The sequence below is a fragment of the Phocoena phocoena genome, chromosome 5 (genome assembly GCF_963924675.1).
Source record: "Phocoena phocoena chromosome 5, mPhoPho1.1, whole genome shotgun sequence".
NCBI classification, from domain to species: Eukaryota; Metazoa; Chordata; class Mammalia; order Artiodactyla; family Phocoenidae; genus Phocoena; species Phocoena phocoena.
Window position 1 is genome coordinate 48863880 of NC_089223.1, and position 19158 is coordinate 48883037.

General features: G+C 37.0%; 1 protein-coding gene across 3 annotated transcripts in view; it reads left to right on the forward strand.

Annotated features, from left to right (window-relative positions):
• The window catches only part of ANKRD17 (ankyrin repeat domain 17), a 159346-nt gene extending 140188 nt beyond the window's left edge, over positions 1 to 19158 (forward strand). For 2 of the 3 annotated variants that reach the window (XM_065877898.1, XM_065877899.1), the window contains exons 30-34: positions 3919 to 4116; positions 15513 to 15761; positions 16269 to 16447; positions 16851 to 17015; positions 17727 to 17786. In XM_065877898.1, the coding sequence (XP_065733970.1) occupies positions 3919 to 4116; positions 15513 to 15761; positions 16269 to 16447; positions 16851 to 17015; positions 17727 to 17786 (851 nt within the window). Of the gene's footprint in view, positions 1 to 3918; positions 4117 to 15512; positions 15762 to 16268; positions 16448 to 16850; positions 17016 to 17726 lie in introns of all 3 variants that reach the window. The other variant, XM_065877900.1, reaches the window with a different exon arrangement.

Below are 19158 nucleotides of genomic sequence, written 5' to 3' on the forward strand. Positions count from 1 at the left end.
GACGTAGATGTAGAGAATGGACTTGAGGACACGGGGAGGGGGGAAGGGTAAGCTAGGACTAAGTGAGAGAGTGGCATGGACATATATACACTACCAAATGTAAAATAGATAGCTAGTGGGAAGCAGCCGCATAGCACAGAGAGATCAGCTCGGTGCTTTGTGACCACCTAGAGGGGTGGGATAGGGAGGGTGGGAGGGAGATGCAAGAGGAAAGAGATATGGGGAAATATGTATATGTATAGCTGATTCACTTGTTATAAAGCAGAAACTAACACACCATTGTAAAGCAGTTATACTCTGATAAAGATGTTAAAAAAAAGTCTACCATTAAAGCAATAATAAAATAAAAATAAAGATAATTTCATGCTAGAGATAGACAAACTATGGTCCATGTGCCAAGTATGGCATACTACCTGATTTTACATTTGTGGGTTTTTTAAATTGAGTTATAACAATTATGTAAGATTTAAAAATTTTTTAATTTTTAAAAAGAATAATATGTGACACAAAAAATAGTACATTCGGAACTTCCCTGGTTGTCTCGTTAAGAATCCGCCTTCCAGTGCAGGGAATGTGGGTTCAGTCACTGGTCGAGGAACTAAGATCCCACATGCCACGGGGCAACTAAGTCCTGGTGCTGCAGTTAGAGAGCCCACGCACTCTGGAGCCCGTGCGCCACAACTACAGAGAAGCCCACGTGTTGCAACTAAGACTAGATGCAGCCAAAAATAAATAAATAAATAATTTTTAAAAAATAAAATAGTGCATTCGAATTTCAGTGTTCATAAATAAAAGTTTTACTGAAATACATCTATGCCCATTCATTTACATATTGTGTTATGGCTGCTTCCATGCTCTGCTGACAGCCTAAAAATATTTATTATTTAGCCCTTTACAGAAAGGTTGCCAACTTGTTATGTGTTATTGAAGAGATGACATTCTGGGACTAAAAATTTCTAAATAGAATGGGAACTGATTGTTATTTTTACCTATTTCTATAACACATAAATATAATGTAAAGAACATGGTCAGTAAATATTTCCTTGCTGGGGGTTGATTGAAATATTTTCATGTACTTTCAAAAACACTTTCTCTTAATACTAAATAGAATCAATATAATTTGGTTGTAAAAGCTTCATATGCTAACTAGTACATTGGAAATGCATTTACTTTTTTCATTTTTTTATTTTTAAAAAAGTTTTATTGGAGTGTGGTTGATTTACAGTGTTATGTTAGTTTCAGGTTACAGCAAAGTGAATCCATCATACATATATCCACTCTTTTGGATTCTTTTCCCATATAGGCCATAACAGAGCATTGAATAGAGTTCCCTGTGCTATACAGTAGGTTCTTATTAGTTATCTATTTTTTGTCTAATAGTGTGTATATGTCAATCCCAATCTCCCAATTTGTCCCTCCCTGCCCCTTACCCCCAGGTAACTGTAAGTTTGTTCTCTACATCTGTAACTCTATTTCTGTTTCATAGATAAGTTCATTTGCACTCTTTTTTTAGATTCCACATATAAGCAGTATATGATATTTGTCTTTCTCTGTCTGACTTCACTCAGTATGACAATTTCTAGGTTCATTGATGTTGCTGCAAATGGCATTATTTCGTTCTTTTTTATGGCTGAGTAATATTCCATTGTATATATGTACCACATCTTCTTTGCCCATTCCTCCATTGATGGACATTTAGGTTGCTTCCATATCCTGGCTATTGTAAACAGTGCTGCAGTGAACATTGGGGTGCATGTATCTTTTCAAATTACGGTTTTCTCTGGATATATGCCCAGGAGTGGGATTGCTGAATCATATGGTAGCTCTGCTTTTAGTTTTTTAAGGAACCTCCATACTGTTCTCCGTAGTGGCTGTACCAATTTACATTCCCACCAACAGCGTAGGCCAGTTCCATTTTCTCCACACCCTCTCCAGCATTTATTGTTCGTAGATTTTTTGATGATGACCATTCTGACCGGTATGAGGTGATACCACATTGTAGTTTTGATTTACATTTCTCTAATAATTAGTGATGTTGAGCATTTTTTCATGTGATTTTAGCCATCTGTATGTCTTCTTTGAAGAAATGTCTATTTAGATCTTCTGCCCATTTTTCAATTGGGTTGTTTGTTTTTTTTGATATTGAGCTGCATGAGCTGTTTGTATATTTTGGGGATTAATTGGAAATGCTTTTATATTTCATTTTTGTAGAGTTGGAATTTAGTGAAAATACTTCACTTTTCAAAAAATGTGAAATCTAGGTAATGTGTTAAGAAAGACTAAAATTAAGATTTAGAGAAAAAAAAATAAATTCTTGTTTTGTGGAAAAGTATAGAAAAAAGCCGTGCTCCATCGGGAGGTAAGGTTTTGGGGTGTACAGTTGATTAGAGCCAAAATTAGCAATGAAGTTTAACTTAAGAGTCTATCAGAGGGAAGTATTAGATTCAGGTCAACATAGGCATGTTTGCCTTTACAGCTATACCACTATTTCTACACCCTAGAAATTAACATTAATTCAGTAATAGCACCCAATATGTAGTACCATCATCCCAAATTTACCCTTTATGCCTGTATGTTTCTTTTTTTTCTCCTTTTGATCCAACCAATCAAGATTCACACATTGCTTTTGGCTATTATGTCTCTTTGATCTCCCACAGTCTAAAACATCTCACCAACTTCTTTTGTTCTTCTTGACATTGAATCCTTTGAAGAGTCCAGTTGTACTGAAGAATGTCCTACATTTCAGATTCACCTGTTTTCTCAATCTGTGGTTACATTCTGGTTAAACATTTCTAGCAGGAACATCAGATAGGTAATGTTTGAATCTCACACTGCATTGTATCAGGAGGCACTCAGTGACAGATTGTCCTTCTCTTATCTATGGAAAGCATGGCCACTTAGTTAAAATGCTGATTGTCAGATCTCTCTATTATAAAAGTATAGCTACAGGGGCTTCCCTGGTGGCACAGTGGTTGAGAGTCCACCTGCTGATGCATGGGTTCGTGCCCCGGTCCGGGAAGATCCCACATGCCGTGGAGTGGCTGGGCCCGTGAGCCATGGCCACTGAGCCTGCACGTCCGGAGCCTGTGCTCCGCAACGGGAGAGGCCACAACAGTGAGAGGCCCGCATACCACAAAAAAAAGAAAAAAAAAAAGTATAGCTACAATCTTTTTTTTTCTCCTATAGTTTTTTTTTGGTTTGTTTTAGTTTTGTGGGGTTTTTTCGGTTTTGTTTTTGTTTTTTTATTTTAGTAGCACTCTTAAGTTCACAGCAAAATTGAGAGAAAAGTACAGGGGTTTTCCATATACCCCCTGCCTTCACACAGGCATAGCCTCCTTTATTACTACATCCCACTTCAGAATGGTATTTTTGTTACAGTTGATGAACCTACAGTCATACATCCTTATCAAAGTCTGTAGTTTACATGAGGGTTCATTCTTGTTGCTGTACATTCTGTGGGTTTGAACAAAAGTCTAGTATAGTAACCATTATACTATCATCCAGAGTATTTTCAGTGCCTTAAAAATCCTTTGTGGTTTGCCTACTCATCCCTCCCTTCCCCATACATTTTTAAAGGTAAAATTTTATACAACTCCTTGGCCACTAAACCTATTTAAATTCTAGTGTTAATATTAAATCTATATGTATTCTATAATAAGTAATAAAATATCAGAATTAAAATTAAATGTAAAATGTTTTCCTTGGTAATTTCTTTTTCATAGCTATCTTTAGGAAATAAAGGGGGAAATAATGAGTGGAATAATGAGTGGAATGAGTGGAAGAAGTAAGCAAGGAGAAATTTTTTTAATAATCTAAAATATTTTTGGATATATTAGGGACCTCTTGGAATTTTAGGTTTTTCTAATTGTATCTCCTAGGGGTAACTATTATAAATTATGATTATCTTCTACATTATAGGTATTGTCAATATGGACTCACCATATGGTTCTGTAACACCTTCTTCTACACATTTGGGAAACTTTGCCTCAAACCTTTCAGGAGGTCAAATGTATGGACCTGGGGCACCCCTTGGAGGAGCACCCACAGCTGCTAACTTTAACAGACAACATTTTTCCCCACTTAGTTTGTTGACTCCATGTTCATCAGCATCAAATGGTGAGTAATATACACTGTAGTTCCAGAGGAAGAGTTTGTCTGTATGTTCCCTTAAAAAACAAAAGGTTTTGGGCTTCCCTGATGGCACAGTGGTTGAGAGTCCGCCTGCCGATGCAGGGGACATGGGTTTGTGCCCTGGTCCGGGAAGATCCCACATGCTGTGGAGCGGCTGGTCCCGTGAGCCGTGGCCGCTGAGCCTACGCGTCCAGAGCCTGTGCTCCGCAACGGGAGAGGCCACAACAGTGAGAGGCCCGCATACCACAAAAAAATCCCCCCAAAAAGAAAAGGTTTTTTTTTCAAAGTTTGGAGTCTTTAAGTTTTAAATCTCTTAATAATTTAATTTCTATAAAAATGTAATTTGTATTCATGGCAATCTGAAATCAGGAGGAATTTAAATAGAATTTCCAGGTTTTTAAAGTATTAGAATCAGCTTTGGCTCTATCAAACCTAGCATATTATATTGAAGTTGATTTCTAAGAGGGATCAGTTTTTGAGAATAAAAAATCTTGTTGTATCATCTATTGATATACACTTACTTTCAGGTTTGAGAATATAGCTCCCAAGAAGAAAGATTTGTAGCCTTAAAAGTAGTATAAATATAATGTTCTTTTGGGCTACCTTTAAATCTCACCTATTACATAAATAATACAACTGATTTCACATTACCAGATATGTGATTTTAACTGTAGTCAGACTTTGAAGCAGTGATCAGATTTTTCAGACCAAGGAAGATCATTCATCATTAGGGAATTCAACTCACATTAAGAGAATTCCATAGTGAGGCTATTATTTGTGGTTATTTATTTATTTAGCGAGGATAAAGGCATCAAATTGCTTTCACCTTGAGGAAATTTTAATAAGAATCCATTTTTTTTTAAACTACCAAATTTCTTCTAACAGTGTTAGAGCCCAGTTAATAGAGACTGGTTAACTGAATGAAAGAGTAAAAGAATATTAGTATTTGAGAGATGCATATCAAAGTACATTGCCAGTGAAAGCATGAAGTAAGGTGTAGCATATAGTGAATTTACATATTTATAGTTTTTCTTGTGTTTGTCAAATAACAAGGACTGTCACTTGGAATATTAATTATCCTTGTACAGGTGTCCCTAAGTGAAAAGACGTGGTTTAAGAAAGAATTCAAAGTGACTGTGATAAAAACATGCCAGAAACAAAGTGAGAAGTACGGAATAAAGTACGAATGTAAGAAGAAAAAAAGTTTACAGCAGTTCTCATTGAGGATACTTTACCCATCTTTGAAGATAAAGTGAATATACTATAACATAGCTACTTAGCCTGGCTTATCTAAACTAAGCTATTAACAGAACACTGAAACTAAATATAGCTCTAAGGAATAACTGATTATGACATTTAAGTCTTAACTATCTGGCTTATAAGGAAAGGTTATAGCCTCAGTTATTTAAAGCTGTATTCAATGCAACATAAATTTCTGTGTACTAGAGGAATATGGTAACTGTTTTATTTATTTAGTTTATTATAAGGAAGATTGATAGGTATATATTGAATGGAAGGTAATTCACTCTGTATTAAAAATTGGCCTGGGCCTTCCTGGTGGCACAGTGATTAAGAATCCGCCTGCCAATACAGAGGGCACGGGTTCGAGCTCTGGTCCGGGAAGATCCCACATGCTGCGGAGCAGCTAAGCCCGTGCACCACAACTACTGAGCCTGTGCTCTAGAGCCCGTGAGCCACAACTACTGAAGTCCACGTGCATAGAGCCCATGCTCTGCAACAAGAGAAGCCAACGCAATGAGAAGCCTGCATACTGCAAACAAGAGTAGCCTTGCTTGCCGCAGCTAGAGAAATAGAGAAAGCCTGCACACAGCAATGAAGACCCAACACAGCCAAAAATAAATAAATAAATTAATTTATTGGCCAAAAAAGGGGGGGGAATTCCCTGGCAGTCCAGTGGCTAGGACTCCGAGCTTCCATTGCCAGGGGCATGGGTTCGATTCCTGGTCAGGGAACTGAGATCCCACAAGCCGCGCCATGTGGTACAGCAAAAAACAGAAAAAAATGGTACTTTATCCTAATTCAGGGTTCTCTCCCTTTAGGGAGGTGAATTTGAAGAGATTTTAGGGCAAGTTACAACAATTAAGGAAAAAAAGAAAAAGAAAAGTAAAATATTGAGGATTACCAATGAACTCTGTTTGTAGTATAGCTAATAACCATATGTTAAATGATAATAACAACAGTTAATTTACTGAGGTTTAGATACTTTTCAAGGTAATTTTCCCCCCAGATTGCCTTTGTCAGCAAAATCCTAATATAGACAGTTAGGTGAGCTTAGACAAGTCATTTCAGTGAACCTCAATTTTCTGATCTGTTAATATCCACCACACTGGATTAGTTTAAGGAGTAAATGGGATAATCTACTATTACTATTGGTCTACTATTATCTACTATTACTACTATTATCTACTGTTATCTACTATTACTGTTGGTCTTTTTTCTTTTTGATGATAATGAACAGTAAGTGTTAGTCCTGTTTTCTAATAGTTTTAGAAATGTACTAATGGAATGGTATCAGAAGAGCAAATATATTTATAAGTAGCCAGTGATTAAAAAGTCTGAAACATAATTTTTGAATGATTTTACCTGCTTAGTTTTTTCTTTGACTCCTCTTAAAATTAGTTTTTATTCCTAAGTATAGAACAGATCTGAATCAGTGTCTTCTGAGTATGTTGAGCTGAAACTAAACCATTATAGGAATAAAAACATCTTCCTTAAAATATCTACATATGGGTGATTCATATTCACCTATTTTTATATAAAAATAAGGATAGTCTTTGATTTTCATGTTCATAAAGAAATAGGAATTGGGAGAAAAGGTGTTAAAATTGTAACATCATTGCTATTGAAATGTGTTACCTGAAATTTTTTGGTACTTAATCTTTAAAATAGAGTGGATTCTCAGAAGCAGAGAATGTTTTAATATAAAATAAAACATACTTACTGATACTAATGTTTATTACTTTAGGAAATACATTAGAGATTTTTTTTCCCCTTTTGAACTGTGAACCACTCAAGGTAAACATGTTGCATTTGATTATATCTCTAGGGTCTTTAAAGAGTAGCACAAAGAACCCGTGTATATCCCCCCACCCCCACTCACTAATTGTTAACATGTTGCCACATTCCTCGCTTTCCCCACCATGTATCCCTGTGTGTATGAGTGAGTGAGTGTGTGTCTGTGTACATGTGTGTGTGTAGAGTATGTGTAGGGATTGTAGGGTTTTTTCCTGAATCATTTTAGAGTTAGTTGCACATATCAAGCTGATTCCCCTAAATACTCCAAATTATAATATTTTGGAAGAACAAGAACATTCTCTTCCACAACTACAATGCAGTTGTCAATTTCAACAAATTTTACATTGATACATTATCTAATGTATAGTCCATATTCACATTTCATCACTTGTCCCAATAATGCCTTTATTACTTCCTCTCATTCAAGATTCAAATCAGTATCACAGATTGCATTTAATTCCAATGTCTTTTTAGTCTCAGAAAATCTGGAACTGTTTCCTTAGCCTTTCTGTATCTTCCAAAGAAAGCTTTTTTTTTTTTTTTTTCCCAGATTATAGGTCAGTTGTTTGGTAAAATGCCTCAGTTTGTTTTTCTGATATTTCTTCATGATTAAGTTTAAGTTATATATTTTTGACACGAATATTAGTATTAGTCAACATTGCACCCTTCTCACTGACATTAGAAGGTATAAAATGTCAGTTTGTGCTATTATTGGTGCTATTAACTTTGATCTCTTGGTTTCACAGATTTCTACACTGTCAAATTGTCATTTTTCCCTTTGTAATTTATAATTAATATGTGGGGAGTTGCTTTGAGACAATTCTTATTCCTCATCAGACTTTCAAGCAGAATATAAGGGAAGGGGGGTGGAGAAGTAGCGCTTATCTCAGTAGAAATAATAGTTTTATTTTTGTAACCATGATAATATTTATAAATTTAAAACAAAACCAACCTTGATAAAGGGAAAAACACTAAAATTGAATGTAAATAGAAACAAGTAAACCTATCTGTATTTTAGGTTATTAACATAAACCTACTAAAAGAAAAAGAAACAATCCAAAAAACTCTTAAAGACAGTAGTATTTTGTATACCCTTCAGTCTAAAGACAAATAAACTTCAGACAAATCTGCAATTCTACTTAGGACATTTGTTTTTTTATAATATTATGGATAAACAATTTTAAAACTATATGGGGTATATTGTAAGGTTGAGCAAATGAATAAGTAAAAATATTGATGATGATGTGATCCAGGATTCTCACTGTAAGAAGAGAGAAATATAGAGTAGAGTAAGGCAAGGAAAAACGCCATGGAATTGGATTGGAATTAGAGGATCAATATGAACTCATGATTTTATTTTTTCTTTTATTATTATTTTTTAAAATAAATTTATTTATTTTTGGCTGCGATGGGTCTTGCTGTGAGCGGGCTTTCTCTAGTTGCAGCAAGTACGGGCTACTTTTCGTTGAGGTGCATGGGCTTCTCATTGTAATGGCTTCTCATATTGCAGAGCATGGGCTCTAGAGCGCAGACTCAGTAGTTGTGGCGCACGGGCTTAGTAGCTCTGCGGCATGTGGGATCTTCCCGGACCAGGGCTTGAACCCATGTCCCCTGCTTTGGCAGGCGGATTCTTAACCACTGTGCCACCAGGGAAGTCCATGAACTCATAATTTTAAAATGATGTTATGTGTTGCATTGAGTCATATAAAATTGCCATTTCGCCACCCCCACCCCCCCAGCACTGCCTACTGAAAGGGCCTAGAAGCAATGAATTTTCAGTAGCACTAAGCGTATTCAGTGTCCAGATCTGTCTGTTAAATATTTTAGTTTACTAAAAGAAACTAGGTCTTCTTGGGGAAATAGCTGATTGGAGAGCTGGGGCAGGGAAAGTATAAGGGGAGCCTGCAAAAGTCTTAGAGTGTCAGAAAGTAATTCAGTGCTCAGATGATTGGGACATGTCAAAAGGACACAGGAGGCGGCTTGAAAGGGGCTCCCACTAGCCAAATTCAGGACAATTTGACCATCAAAATGAATAATGTCAGCTCATTGAATAAAACAAAAACCCATGTTTACATAATGATTGTAAATAAAATTTTAAAATGCAGAAGAGGGAATGTTGCTCCTTACAGTATAATGACAACTCATAAATGTAGAGGAATTATAATTTGAGTCATCGTTTTGCAACTGTTAGAATGATTGATTCAGGCAAAACTCTCAGACTTTTTTACCTTTAGTACTGAGCTTTTAATTAGTTTGCATTTTCCTTACCTAATGTAAATCTTAATACTTTTTAATGACCATTTAGTTTGTTTCATCTGACTTCTAACTCTTCTTTAGGTAATCTGTTCACATGAGTGTAATTTCATGTTTTTGTTTATTTCTGGTAGTCTTTTAAAATTTTGTTTTTAGTGTTTATATTTTTCTTAAAAATTGCTATTCTGGGTGCTGTTGTAGAACTAACCACAGAAGCATGACTTGTTTTTCACAATATATGTATCTGCTTTATGTACTTGAACAGGTTTTATCACCACTTCTCCATACATTCCACTTTTCTTTTCCCTCCCCCCTCTTTAGGACATCAGGACATGGTATTAGGACTCTGGCAAATTAAGTTGGGATGTGGGGGACATGGGTCCCTTCCTTCAAAAAAAAAAAAAAAGAAAGCAAAGAACCTTCCTTGAGGCCCCCAAACAGCAGATTGGTGATGCCGGAGACCCTTCTGCATACAGTCTGGGCAGAGATCACTTCAGCCCTTATTCCACTCAAACTGCTAAGGTCTATCCTACCAACATTCAACCAGTCCATGCATTGAGTACTGATCACTGGGTCTGGTCTGTGAGCTTCAGGCCTTGGCAAATTTAGTCAGTGGGCCATTTTGACATTCAGTCTTACAAAGCTGTTGTCGGATCAAAAAGCAGTAAAACAGCATTAACAGTGTTTTAAGGAAAAAACTAATTTTACATCGTGACTCAGTACACATGTACCTGTGTGTGATTGAAATATATTTACAAAACAATACTTATCCTTACAATATATGTTGCATGCTGGTATTTTCTATTCTGTTTTCTTTAACCTTTAAAACAATTTTTTACGTTAGTCATGACCAACCACATTCATCTCATGATCTACTATAGTTTAATCAACACTGAACTGAAGCATGAAAGTACAGTGTAATTTTCCTGCAGGAGCACTTTTTGCATTTGTAAGTCACATTGCTCTTTCAATTTGAATTCAGGACCCTGTTGTCATTTCAGAACTGAGGTGGATTTACTGAAGCTTCAGTTTCAGTATAATCTTATTTGCAGGGGGCCCTGCCAAGGTCCTGTACCTGATTTTGTATTTGCAGTTTCGCATTCTTTTTCTAAAACAGATTCCCAAGATTATATAGGGTCCCACAAAACCTCTAAAACCTTTTTTTCTCTAATATATGTTAGCATATTTAATAACATGACTCTGATTTCGATTTTGCTTCTTTTTTTCTAATTAAAGAAATTATAATAATTAGAGATGAGAAGAGAAATTATAATTATGCTCTTTTCGTAGCAAGGAATATAGACCGACCCAAGCAATCTCAAGGAAAATGGTATTTACTTTAAGGCTGTGCAGGGCAATCTTCAGAACTGTCCAGGATTTAGTACAGCAACTCTCTATCTCTTTCTATAGTGGATTTATGATCTCTCACTCATGGTCTGTTTCTTATCTTGCTTACTCTCTTTACACCTAGGCTTCTTCGTAATCTCATCCCAGGGCAAATTTCTTAAATGAGGTGGGTTAGCAGGCAAGCCTCGTTATTCTGCTCATTTAAACAGAATATGGAGGGTTTCTTGGGACCTCCCTAGTGGCACAGTGATTAAGAATCCACCTGCCAATGCAGGGCACACAAGTTCGATCCCTGGTCTGGGAAGATCCCACATGCCACAGAGCAAACTAATCCTGTGAGCCACAACTAGTGAGCCCGCATGCCACAACTACTGAAGCCTGCGTGCCTGGAGCCTGTGCTCCACAGCAAGAGGAGCCACCGCAATGAGAAGCCCGGGCACCGCAACAAAGAGTAGCCCTTGCTTGCCGCAACTAGAAAAAGCCGGCTTGCAGCAATGAAGATGCAAGCAGCCAAAAATAAATAAATAAATAAATAAAACAGAATATGGAGGGTTTCTGTTATTTTGCTTTGCTTTTGTTTTTTGAAGGATACAGTAAAAGAGTGAAAAACTAGCTCTAACGTAGAAGTTAGGGCAGGCTCCCAGAGATGAGTCTGAGGAAAGGTAGGATTCATTCGTTCTCCTTCCATCAGTCCTTCCTGCTTGCCTTCCATCTCTGCTTCCTTCCTCCCTGTCACCTTTGCCTGTGTCTTCGTGTTAGTTTTCTGGGTTGATTTTTCTCAGGTATATAATTGTGCCCTTTCAATATGTAGTTTAAGAAACAAAAAATAGAACTTTGTGTATCATATTTACAACTGCTTGTGTTCCTTGCAGTTCGATTTAGTCTTTTCTGGAATATTCTTTCATTTCTAATCCTTTCCTGAGTTTTGTCATCTTGTTTCTAGTTTTACTAATTCTGAATTATGCTGTTCTTTCAAATCTTTTATTTCTTTAAGCTCACTTTGGAATTTTAGATTATAGTCTCTTTCTGATGTGCCTTTACAATATTAGACTAGAATATAGCACTGTTTTTTTGTTTTGTTTTGTTTGTTTTGTTTTGGGTTTTTTTGCGGTACGCGGGCCTCTCACCGTTGCGGCCCCTCCCGCTGTGGAGCACAGGCTCCGGATGCGCAGGCTCAGCCGCCATGGCTCACGGACCCAGCCGCTCCGCGGCATGTGGGATTTTCCCGGACCGGGGCACGAACCCGCGTTCCCTGCATCGGCAGGCGGACTCTCAACCACTGCGCCACCAGGGAAGCCCAGGGACTGTTTTTTTTGGCAGCAGGAACTGGTTTCGTGGAAGACAGTTTTTCTATGGACGGGGGTAATGGGAGCGCTGGGGAGTGGCAGATGAAGCTTTGCTCGCTTGCCCACCGCTCACCTCGTGCTGTGCGGCCCGGTTCCTAACAGGCCGAGGACCAGTACCGGTCTGCGGCCCAGGGGTTGGGGACCTCTGGTCTACAAGTTATTATGGGTCCATATCTCCTTTAGTTAATAGAATAGCTTTGCATGGAATTCGACTGCAGTTCTATTTTGTTTTGAATTTTTTAATGAAGTGAGTTTTCCTGAACATTTAGAAGGAGTAAGTGGATCCGGATATCTTCTCTAGCTTAAAGACTCTAGAATTTCCTCTTATAAGAAAGTGTGCAAAAATATGGTCTTATACTTTGTTAAATCTCTTGGCTTTGTTGTCCCTACCCACCCATCCAACCTACCCACACCTCTTCTACCTCTGCCTTACTCTTGACTGGATATTTCTTCACTTTGCTTTTGTCGTCGCTTTCCTGTTCAGTTTAGAATCTGTTCCCAGAAGTTTCTTGTCAGTGTAGGACTTTATCAGCAGGTACCTTTAAGAAGTTATAGCAAGGACTTCCTTGATGGTCCAGTGGTTAAGAATCTGCCTTCCAGTGCAGGGGACGTGGGTTCGATCCCTGATCGGGGAACTAAGATCCCACATGCTGTGGGGCAACTAAGCCTGCACGCTCTAGAGCAGGGGTTCCCAGCCCCCACCCCCCCCGCAGCCTGTTAGGAACCGGGCCTCACAGCAGGAGGTGAGTGGCAGGCGAGCGAGCAAAGCTTCATCTGCTGCTCCCCATCGCTCCACATAGCTCACGTTACCATCTGAATCATCACCCCCATTACCACCTGAACCATTCCCCACCCCCCCACACATCCCCCACCCTGTGGAAAAATTGTCTTCCACAAAACTGGTCCCTGGTGCCAAAAACGTTGGGGACCACTGCCCTGGAGCCCACGTGCCACAACTAGAGAGAAGCCCGTGCACCGCAATGAAAGATCCCACATGCTGCAACGAAGATCCTGTGTGCTGCAACTGAGACCCAATGCAGCCGAATAAATAAATATATATTTTTTTAAAGTCATAGGGCCCAAGTTGCTTCAGCTTTTTCAGACCTTACTGTGAATCCCTTACAATCACCCATGCATAGGCAGAACTCTCCCACTTTCACCTGCTGTTCTCAGATTGGCCTGCCCTGCTTTCCTTTGAATACCTTTGACTGTTTTGTGGCTCTTCTGTTCTCAGGTCTAGAGAATTGCTTCCTTCCACACAGATGCTACTACTACATGAGTCTTATAGCTGTTGGTGATTTGTCCCCATTCACTTGTATCTTTGGATTCATTTGGATATCTTGTCTGTTTTGTTATAGATGTTATCCATGGGCATGGGTTTTGGACTTAGCTAACTTAGTGGCTTTTTTTAATGGGAAGAATCAAAACCTGTGCTACTGTTACTTCCATCATCCTAGAATTCCTTCTTATACCACTGTAAGATGAATTTTTAAATATTTATAATTTTTTGAAGACACATGTGGCTTTTCCATTTTCTTATCATTTGTTAAAAGTAAATGCAGTCAAGTAATGCTAATGGATCCATGACCGCAGGAAATGTATTTTAATTTTTCATTAGAAGGTAATAGTTTTCTTTGTTTACTTTTACAGTTAAGTCCATGTTTCATGTTTTTGTTCCCCAATGAAATCAGTATCCATACAATAAATTATAATTTATAAGGTACTTTAGCATTCATTCCTTTTAGTTAATAGTCACTACATCTCATTGAGTGGCGGTACTATCAATTTAACCAAAATAGACTTCTGCAAGTACTACTAAGATGGAATTGATCCCCACAGTACTTTCCAATTTTGTATGATTCTAAAATATATGTGAGAAGTCTTCTAAAAAACATGTTCAGGCCAATAATATTATTGAATTTTCTCTGTCTTCCAAGTTCCCTGAAAAGTACCTCAGGATATAGAAGCACTATGTTTGTGTGTACAGATAGATTGATTGATTTTGTAAATTTATTAGCTACCTAAGTCCTTTTGGATAGATACATACACACACACACACACACACACATTCCCACGCACATACATATAGAAAACTTAAATGCAAACATAAATGAAAAAATATTAAATGACTATCACTAGGGCATAGAGTCAGTTATGAATAAGTTGTATCTATGCAGGTAACTCTTTTGACTTTTTTTTAAATTTATTTATTTTTGGCTACGTTGGGTCTTCGTTGCTGCACACAGGCTTTCTCTAGTTGTGGCTAGCGGGGGCTACTCTGGTTGTGGTGCACAGGCTTCTCATTGCGGTGGATCCTCTTGTTGCAGAGCACAGGCTCTAGGCTCATGGGCTTCAGTGGTTGTGGCACACGGGCTCAGTACTTGTGGCTCGTGGGCTCTAGAGCACAGGCTTCAGTAGTTGTGGCGCATGGGCTACTTGCTCTGTGGCATGTGGGATCTTCCAAGACCAAGGCTCTAACCTGTGTCTCCTGCACTGGCAGGCACATTCTTAACCACTGCGCCACCAGGGAAGCCCAACTGTTTTGACTTTTAAGCTTCAAGCTCCTCCACAATTCAGACTCTATTTAAATTTGAATGTGCTTGAGATTTGAACTTTTCATAAGAAATACAGTTTTGGTTATTTTTGTTTATCCTTCTTCTCTGTAGTGTGTAAAGAGATTAAATCACTAATGAATGCTCCCAAATTGCCTATATTAAGAACTAGCTTTGTTTTGATAAGTAGAGCTTAAACTGCCATTTCTAAAAGTGTTCTGTGGAATACCCACAAGACAGAATGAAACATTTGGGTTATGAAGCATAGCCTTCTGTTGGTATTTTATCAGCATATTAAAGTTCTGTGAAGTCCTGATTTAAAGAAACTTATTTTTTTCTTAAGCTTGATCTTCCAAATTTGTTAGATACCCGAATATCTTTGTTTTTTCATCATAACATACCAAGGGACAAATGTTCCCAAGGAAAATAGTTTGAGAATTGCCAATACAGGCAGTGGTTTTCCCCACCTCCATTTTGTTGTTGTCATTGTTTGTTTTTTTAATTTAAACATTGTCTTCTCATTGCTCTGGTATCTATTTTACCCACTGTCAAGGGTAAATTTATTTAATTATTAATTAGTGTGTAGTTGCAGCATTCACACCTTCACATTCTACTATCACGAAACTAAATGGGAAAATTGTGAGCCGAATTAAAAACTGACTGCAGAGTCATAGAACTTTAACCAAATTTTAATATACATAATTTATTATCTAAGCATTATACTCAAATTTCATTTTTTCTTCAAAGAATGCATATTTAAGATATCTTCAGAATTTAAGATTCTGTTTTACAAAAGGACAGGCTGTATAGTTGACATGTATATTATTTGAAAATATCTTTTCTCTAGATTCTCCTGCACAGTCGGTATCCTCCGGAGTTCGTGCACCTTCTCCTGCCCCATCATCAGTACCTTTAGGGTCAGAAAAGCCCAGCAACGTCTCTCAGGATAGAAAAGTTCCAGTCCCTATTGGGACGGAACGTTCTGCACGTATCAGGCAAACTGGAACTTCAGCTCCATCTGTTATTGGGAGTAATTTGTCCACATCAGTAGGGCATAGTGGCATCTGGTCCTTTGAAGGGATTGGTGGCAATCAAGGTATGATATGCTATTCTGCTTACTGGAAAGTAAGTTTATGCATTTAACTAAAATATTGTAAGCAGTATTTAATTATCATAGGCATTCTTTAAAAATCTGTGTTCATGTCTTTTTGTTTTGACTAATCAATTTATTTAAGAGTTTGAAACATTTTTTTGTTCCCATGTGAGCTCTTACTGAATTTATCATTGCTTTCTGAAGATAGTTTAATGGAAGTATATTATTTTCTTCATATTAAGGAAATATTAATATTTCTTTTGGGTCTCTTAAGCTTTTATCTTAGCTTTTTTTGTTTTGTAACACAAAGTGTTTATGTTACTTTGTTAGGCTATTATGTCACTACCTACAAACATGGAAATACTGTGATAAACATATAAAAGTAGGTCATTATTCTGAAGGGATTCACAATTCAATATGGAAAATATTCAAAATATATAAATTTTTTTTGCTGCTTTCTGATTTTAAATATCACCAATTATTTTTTTCTGCCTCTTCATTTTCCCTCAGACAAAGTAGACTGGTGTAACCCTGGGATGGGAAATCCTATGATGCACAGGCCAATGTCTGATCCAGGAGTGTTTTCACAGCATCAAGCAATGGAGCGAGAGAGCACAGGAATTGTAACTCCTTCTGGTACATTCCATCAGCATGTTCCTGCAGGATACATGGACTTTCCTAAAGTTGGGGTAATGGTGATTTAAAAGCATTTTCATTATTTCAAAATGATTTTCTGATTATTAGCCTTATTTCACTTACCAGAGTATAAGCGTCTCTGAAATGATGCTGGAGCTTTGGCTTGGAATTATAGGTCAAAAGCTGGCTAAAATATAAACATTTATAAATACTGACTTTGTCCCAGTTTAGAGAAATGTTTTTTGACAAAATATTTTATATACTAGGCTTATAGTATCTTCTGTTTAGTGCTAGAAGAAATAATATTGTGGAAAATAATTTTTACATCACCTAGATAACTTATACTTTTCCAAAATGAGATGAAGTTTCAAATATCAGTTTTAAGGCTATTGATTATACTGGGAAAAGTAACCAGTGACTTGAATGTCCATAATCTTTGCTTTCTCCTCTTTTAAGGGTATGCCTTTTTCTGTGTATGGGAATGCAATGATTCCTCCAGTAGCACCTATTCCTGATGGTGCTGGAGGACCCATATTTAATGGCCCTCATGCTGCGGACCCCTCTTGGAATTCCCTGATAAAGATGGTTTCAAGCTCCACAGAAAATAATGGCCCTCAAACGGTAAGGCTGATCATTCAGTGAACTTTTATTTAGTGTTTATGAGCTGCCAAGACAAATGGGATAAAGATAAATCATTGTTGTGAGAGCGTATGGTGAATTTGAGCAGTTGAGGAAATTGAGGGAAGTTTAATGTAGCTGAAATACAGCAGAATGATATGGAAAATGGTACCAAAGGTAGTGGTTTGGGGCTAAAATTATGAAAGGTATAATTAATATATTCTGTTGGGTGGTAAGTAAAACATTTTAAGTTGCAAAGTGTTGTAATGTAATCTTATGTATCAGAATTTACTAGTGGTGTGAAAAGGGCCATCTAGAGGTTATTTATTAAAAGTATTATAAATGTCAAAACAGTATATAACTGTGAAAATGCACAGAAATGGTTGTATATTTTAGCTTATTATGGTATATGTTTAATACCTGATTCATTTTCCTTCCACAGTCATCAACCTGTATGTACTCACATAATGGTTTTTAAAAAACGATGATAATTCAGATCCTGTTTGAGGGATAAGAGGAGAGGCAGGAAAACAACAGATAAAAGTGGTTTATCACTGCTTTTCTTCATTGTTTCCCAGCATGTTGCAAACTGATTGAGACTTAGCTATTTTAGTTCATAAATATTAGGAGCACTTCCTTAGTGTTGAAGAGTTTTGTTTTAATCAAATATACATTCAATACATATTTAATAAGATGTGTGCTCTGTATTCATAGGTGTGGACTGGACCCTGGGCACCTCACATGAACAGTGTGCATATGAACCAGCTTGGCTGATGAGGATCAGCTTGTTAGCCTGCAGATTCCTTTTCCTTCAGAGGAAATCACAAGTGGCCGAAAAAAAATTTATGCTCCCAAATCATTCTACTGATGTGCTTGACTGAAGTGTGTAGGCTTTTTGCAGAAGAACTTACTAACTGACCTACTTTCTGTGAACATTTGTGACTGCCCATTCCCCATCATCATCTGTTTTACCTTAGTTAGCATTTTTCTTATCATTTTTCTTTTTTTCTTTCCCTCTTCCCCTTTGGACATAACTTTCTGTTGAAGCTGTTCTTTGGCTGGTTGGTTTTAGTACTGTAAACTGCTTCTGAGCAAACACGGAAATTTAGCAAAATTATGTAAACTTGATCCTGAAGTTTTAGAATGGCAAATAAATGTACAATTGTTTACATAACAGAAAAGGCTAAGCAGAAAGTAAATTTCAATATGTCAGTATAGAGGCTCTACTTTATGTAGACTTAAATTAATGTGAGATATGTACCTTCATATTCAGAAATCTGGATGTTTCCTTCATACATTAAACTATTAATAAGTACAACTTTTTTGCTTGTGTAATTTAAGTATAAAGTAAAACAATGGGCATTATCAGTGAATGCTTCCCGACGTTGGCTTTTAAAATACCCATGCTTCTCTCTTTTGAGTTTGTTTGCAGCAAGGCACATATAGAATAAGAAATTTATCACTTTTTCATGTCTCTTTATTACCTTGTCACACTTTTAAAACTAATACACACTTCTCTCTTCATTCTTTTTTTCTCTCTTCACCCTTACCACTAATACCGGTAAAATTTTCTTGCTGATAGTGAAATAATTCTGTAAAGATTTTTACTCTAATGGCTGCTACGAAGAGGTGGAGAATCTTCATCATCACTTGTCGTTTCTTCTAACCATAAAACATACAGTCTTTTTGAGAATTTAAAAAGCCACCACTGGTTCCCAGTCAGCATATATAAGCCCTTAATATACTGTTTATTATTAAACAATTCAATGTACTATTTTATATTGGATAATATTGATTCTTAACATTGGCTTTCTGGTCACCAGGAGTCAACATAAAAATTCCAATTTTCAGTAATTTAGTGGAAGGTGTTTGGTTTTTTGGGTTTTTTTTTTTTCAATTTTAAAGGCTTCTTAATCTCTACACTTGTATATTAAAAGTGAAAGGGATCAACAGCTAACTTGGGGCAAGTAATAAAATACATTTTGCATTTTTCATTAAGACAATTTATGGTAGACATGAATACACAGGTTACAAAATGAAGTCTCCATTTAACCTGTTTATATAAGACACAGGGCCACACTAAACTACTCAGTGGAATTTATCTATTCAGTTCACTTTGAACAATAAACAGTAACATATCCAAGAA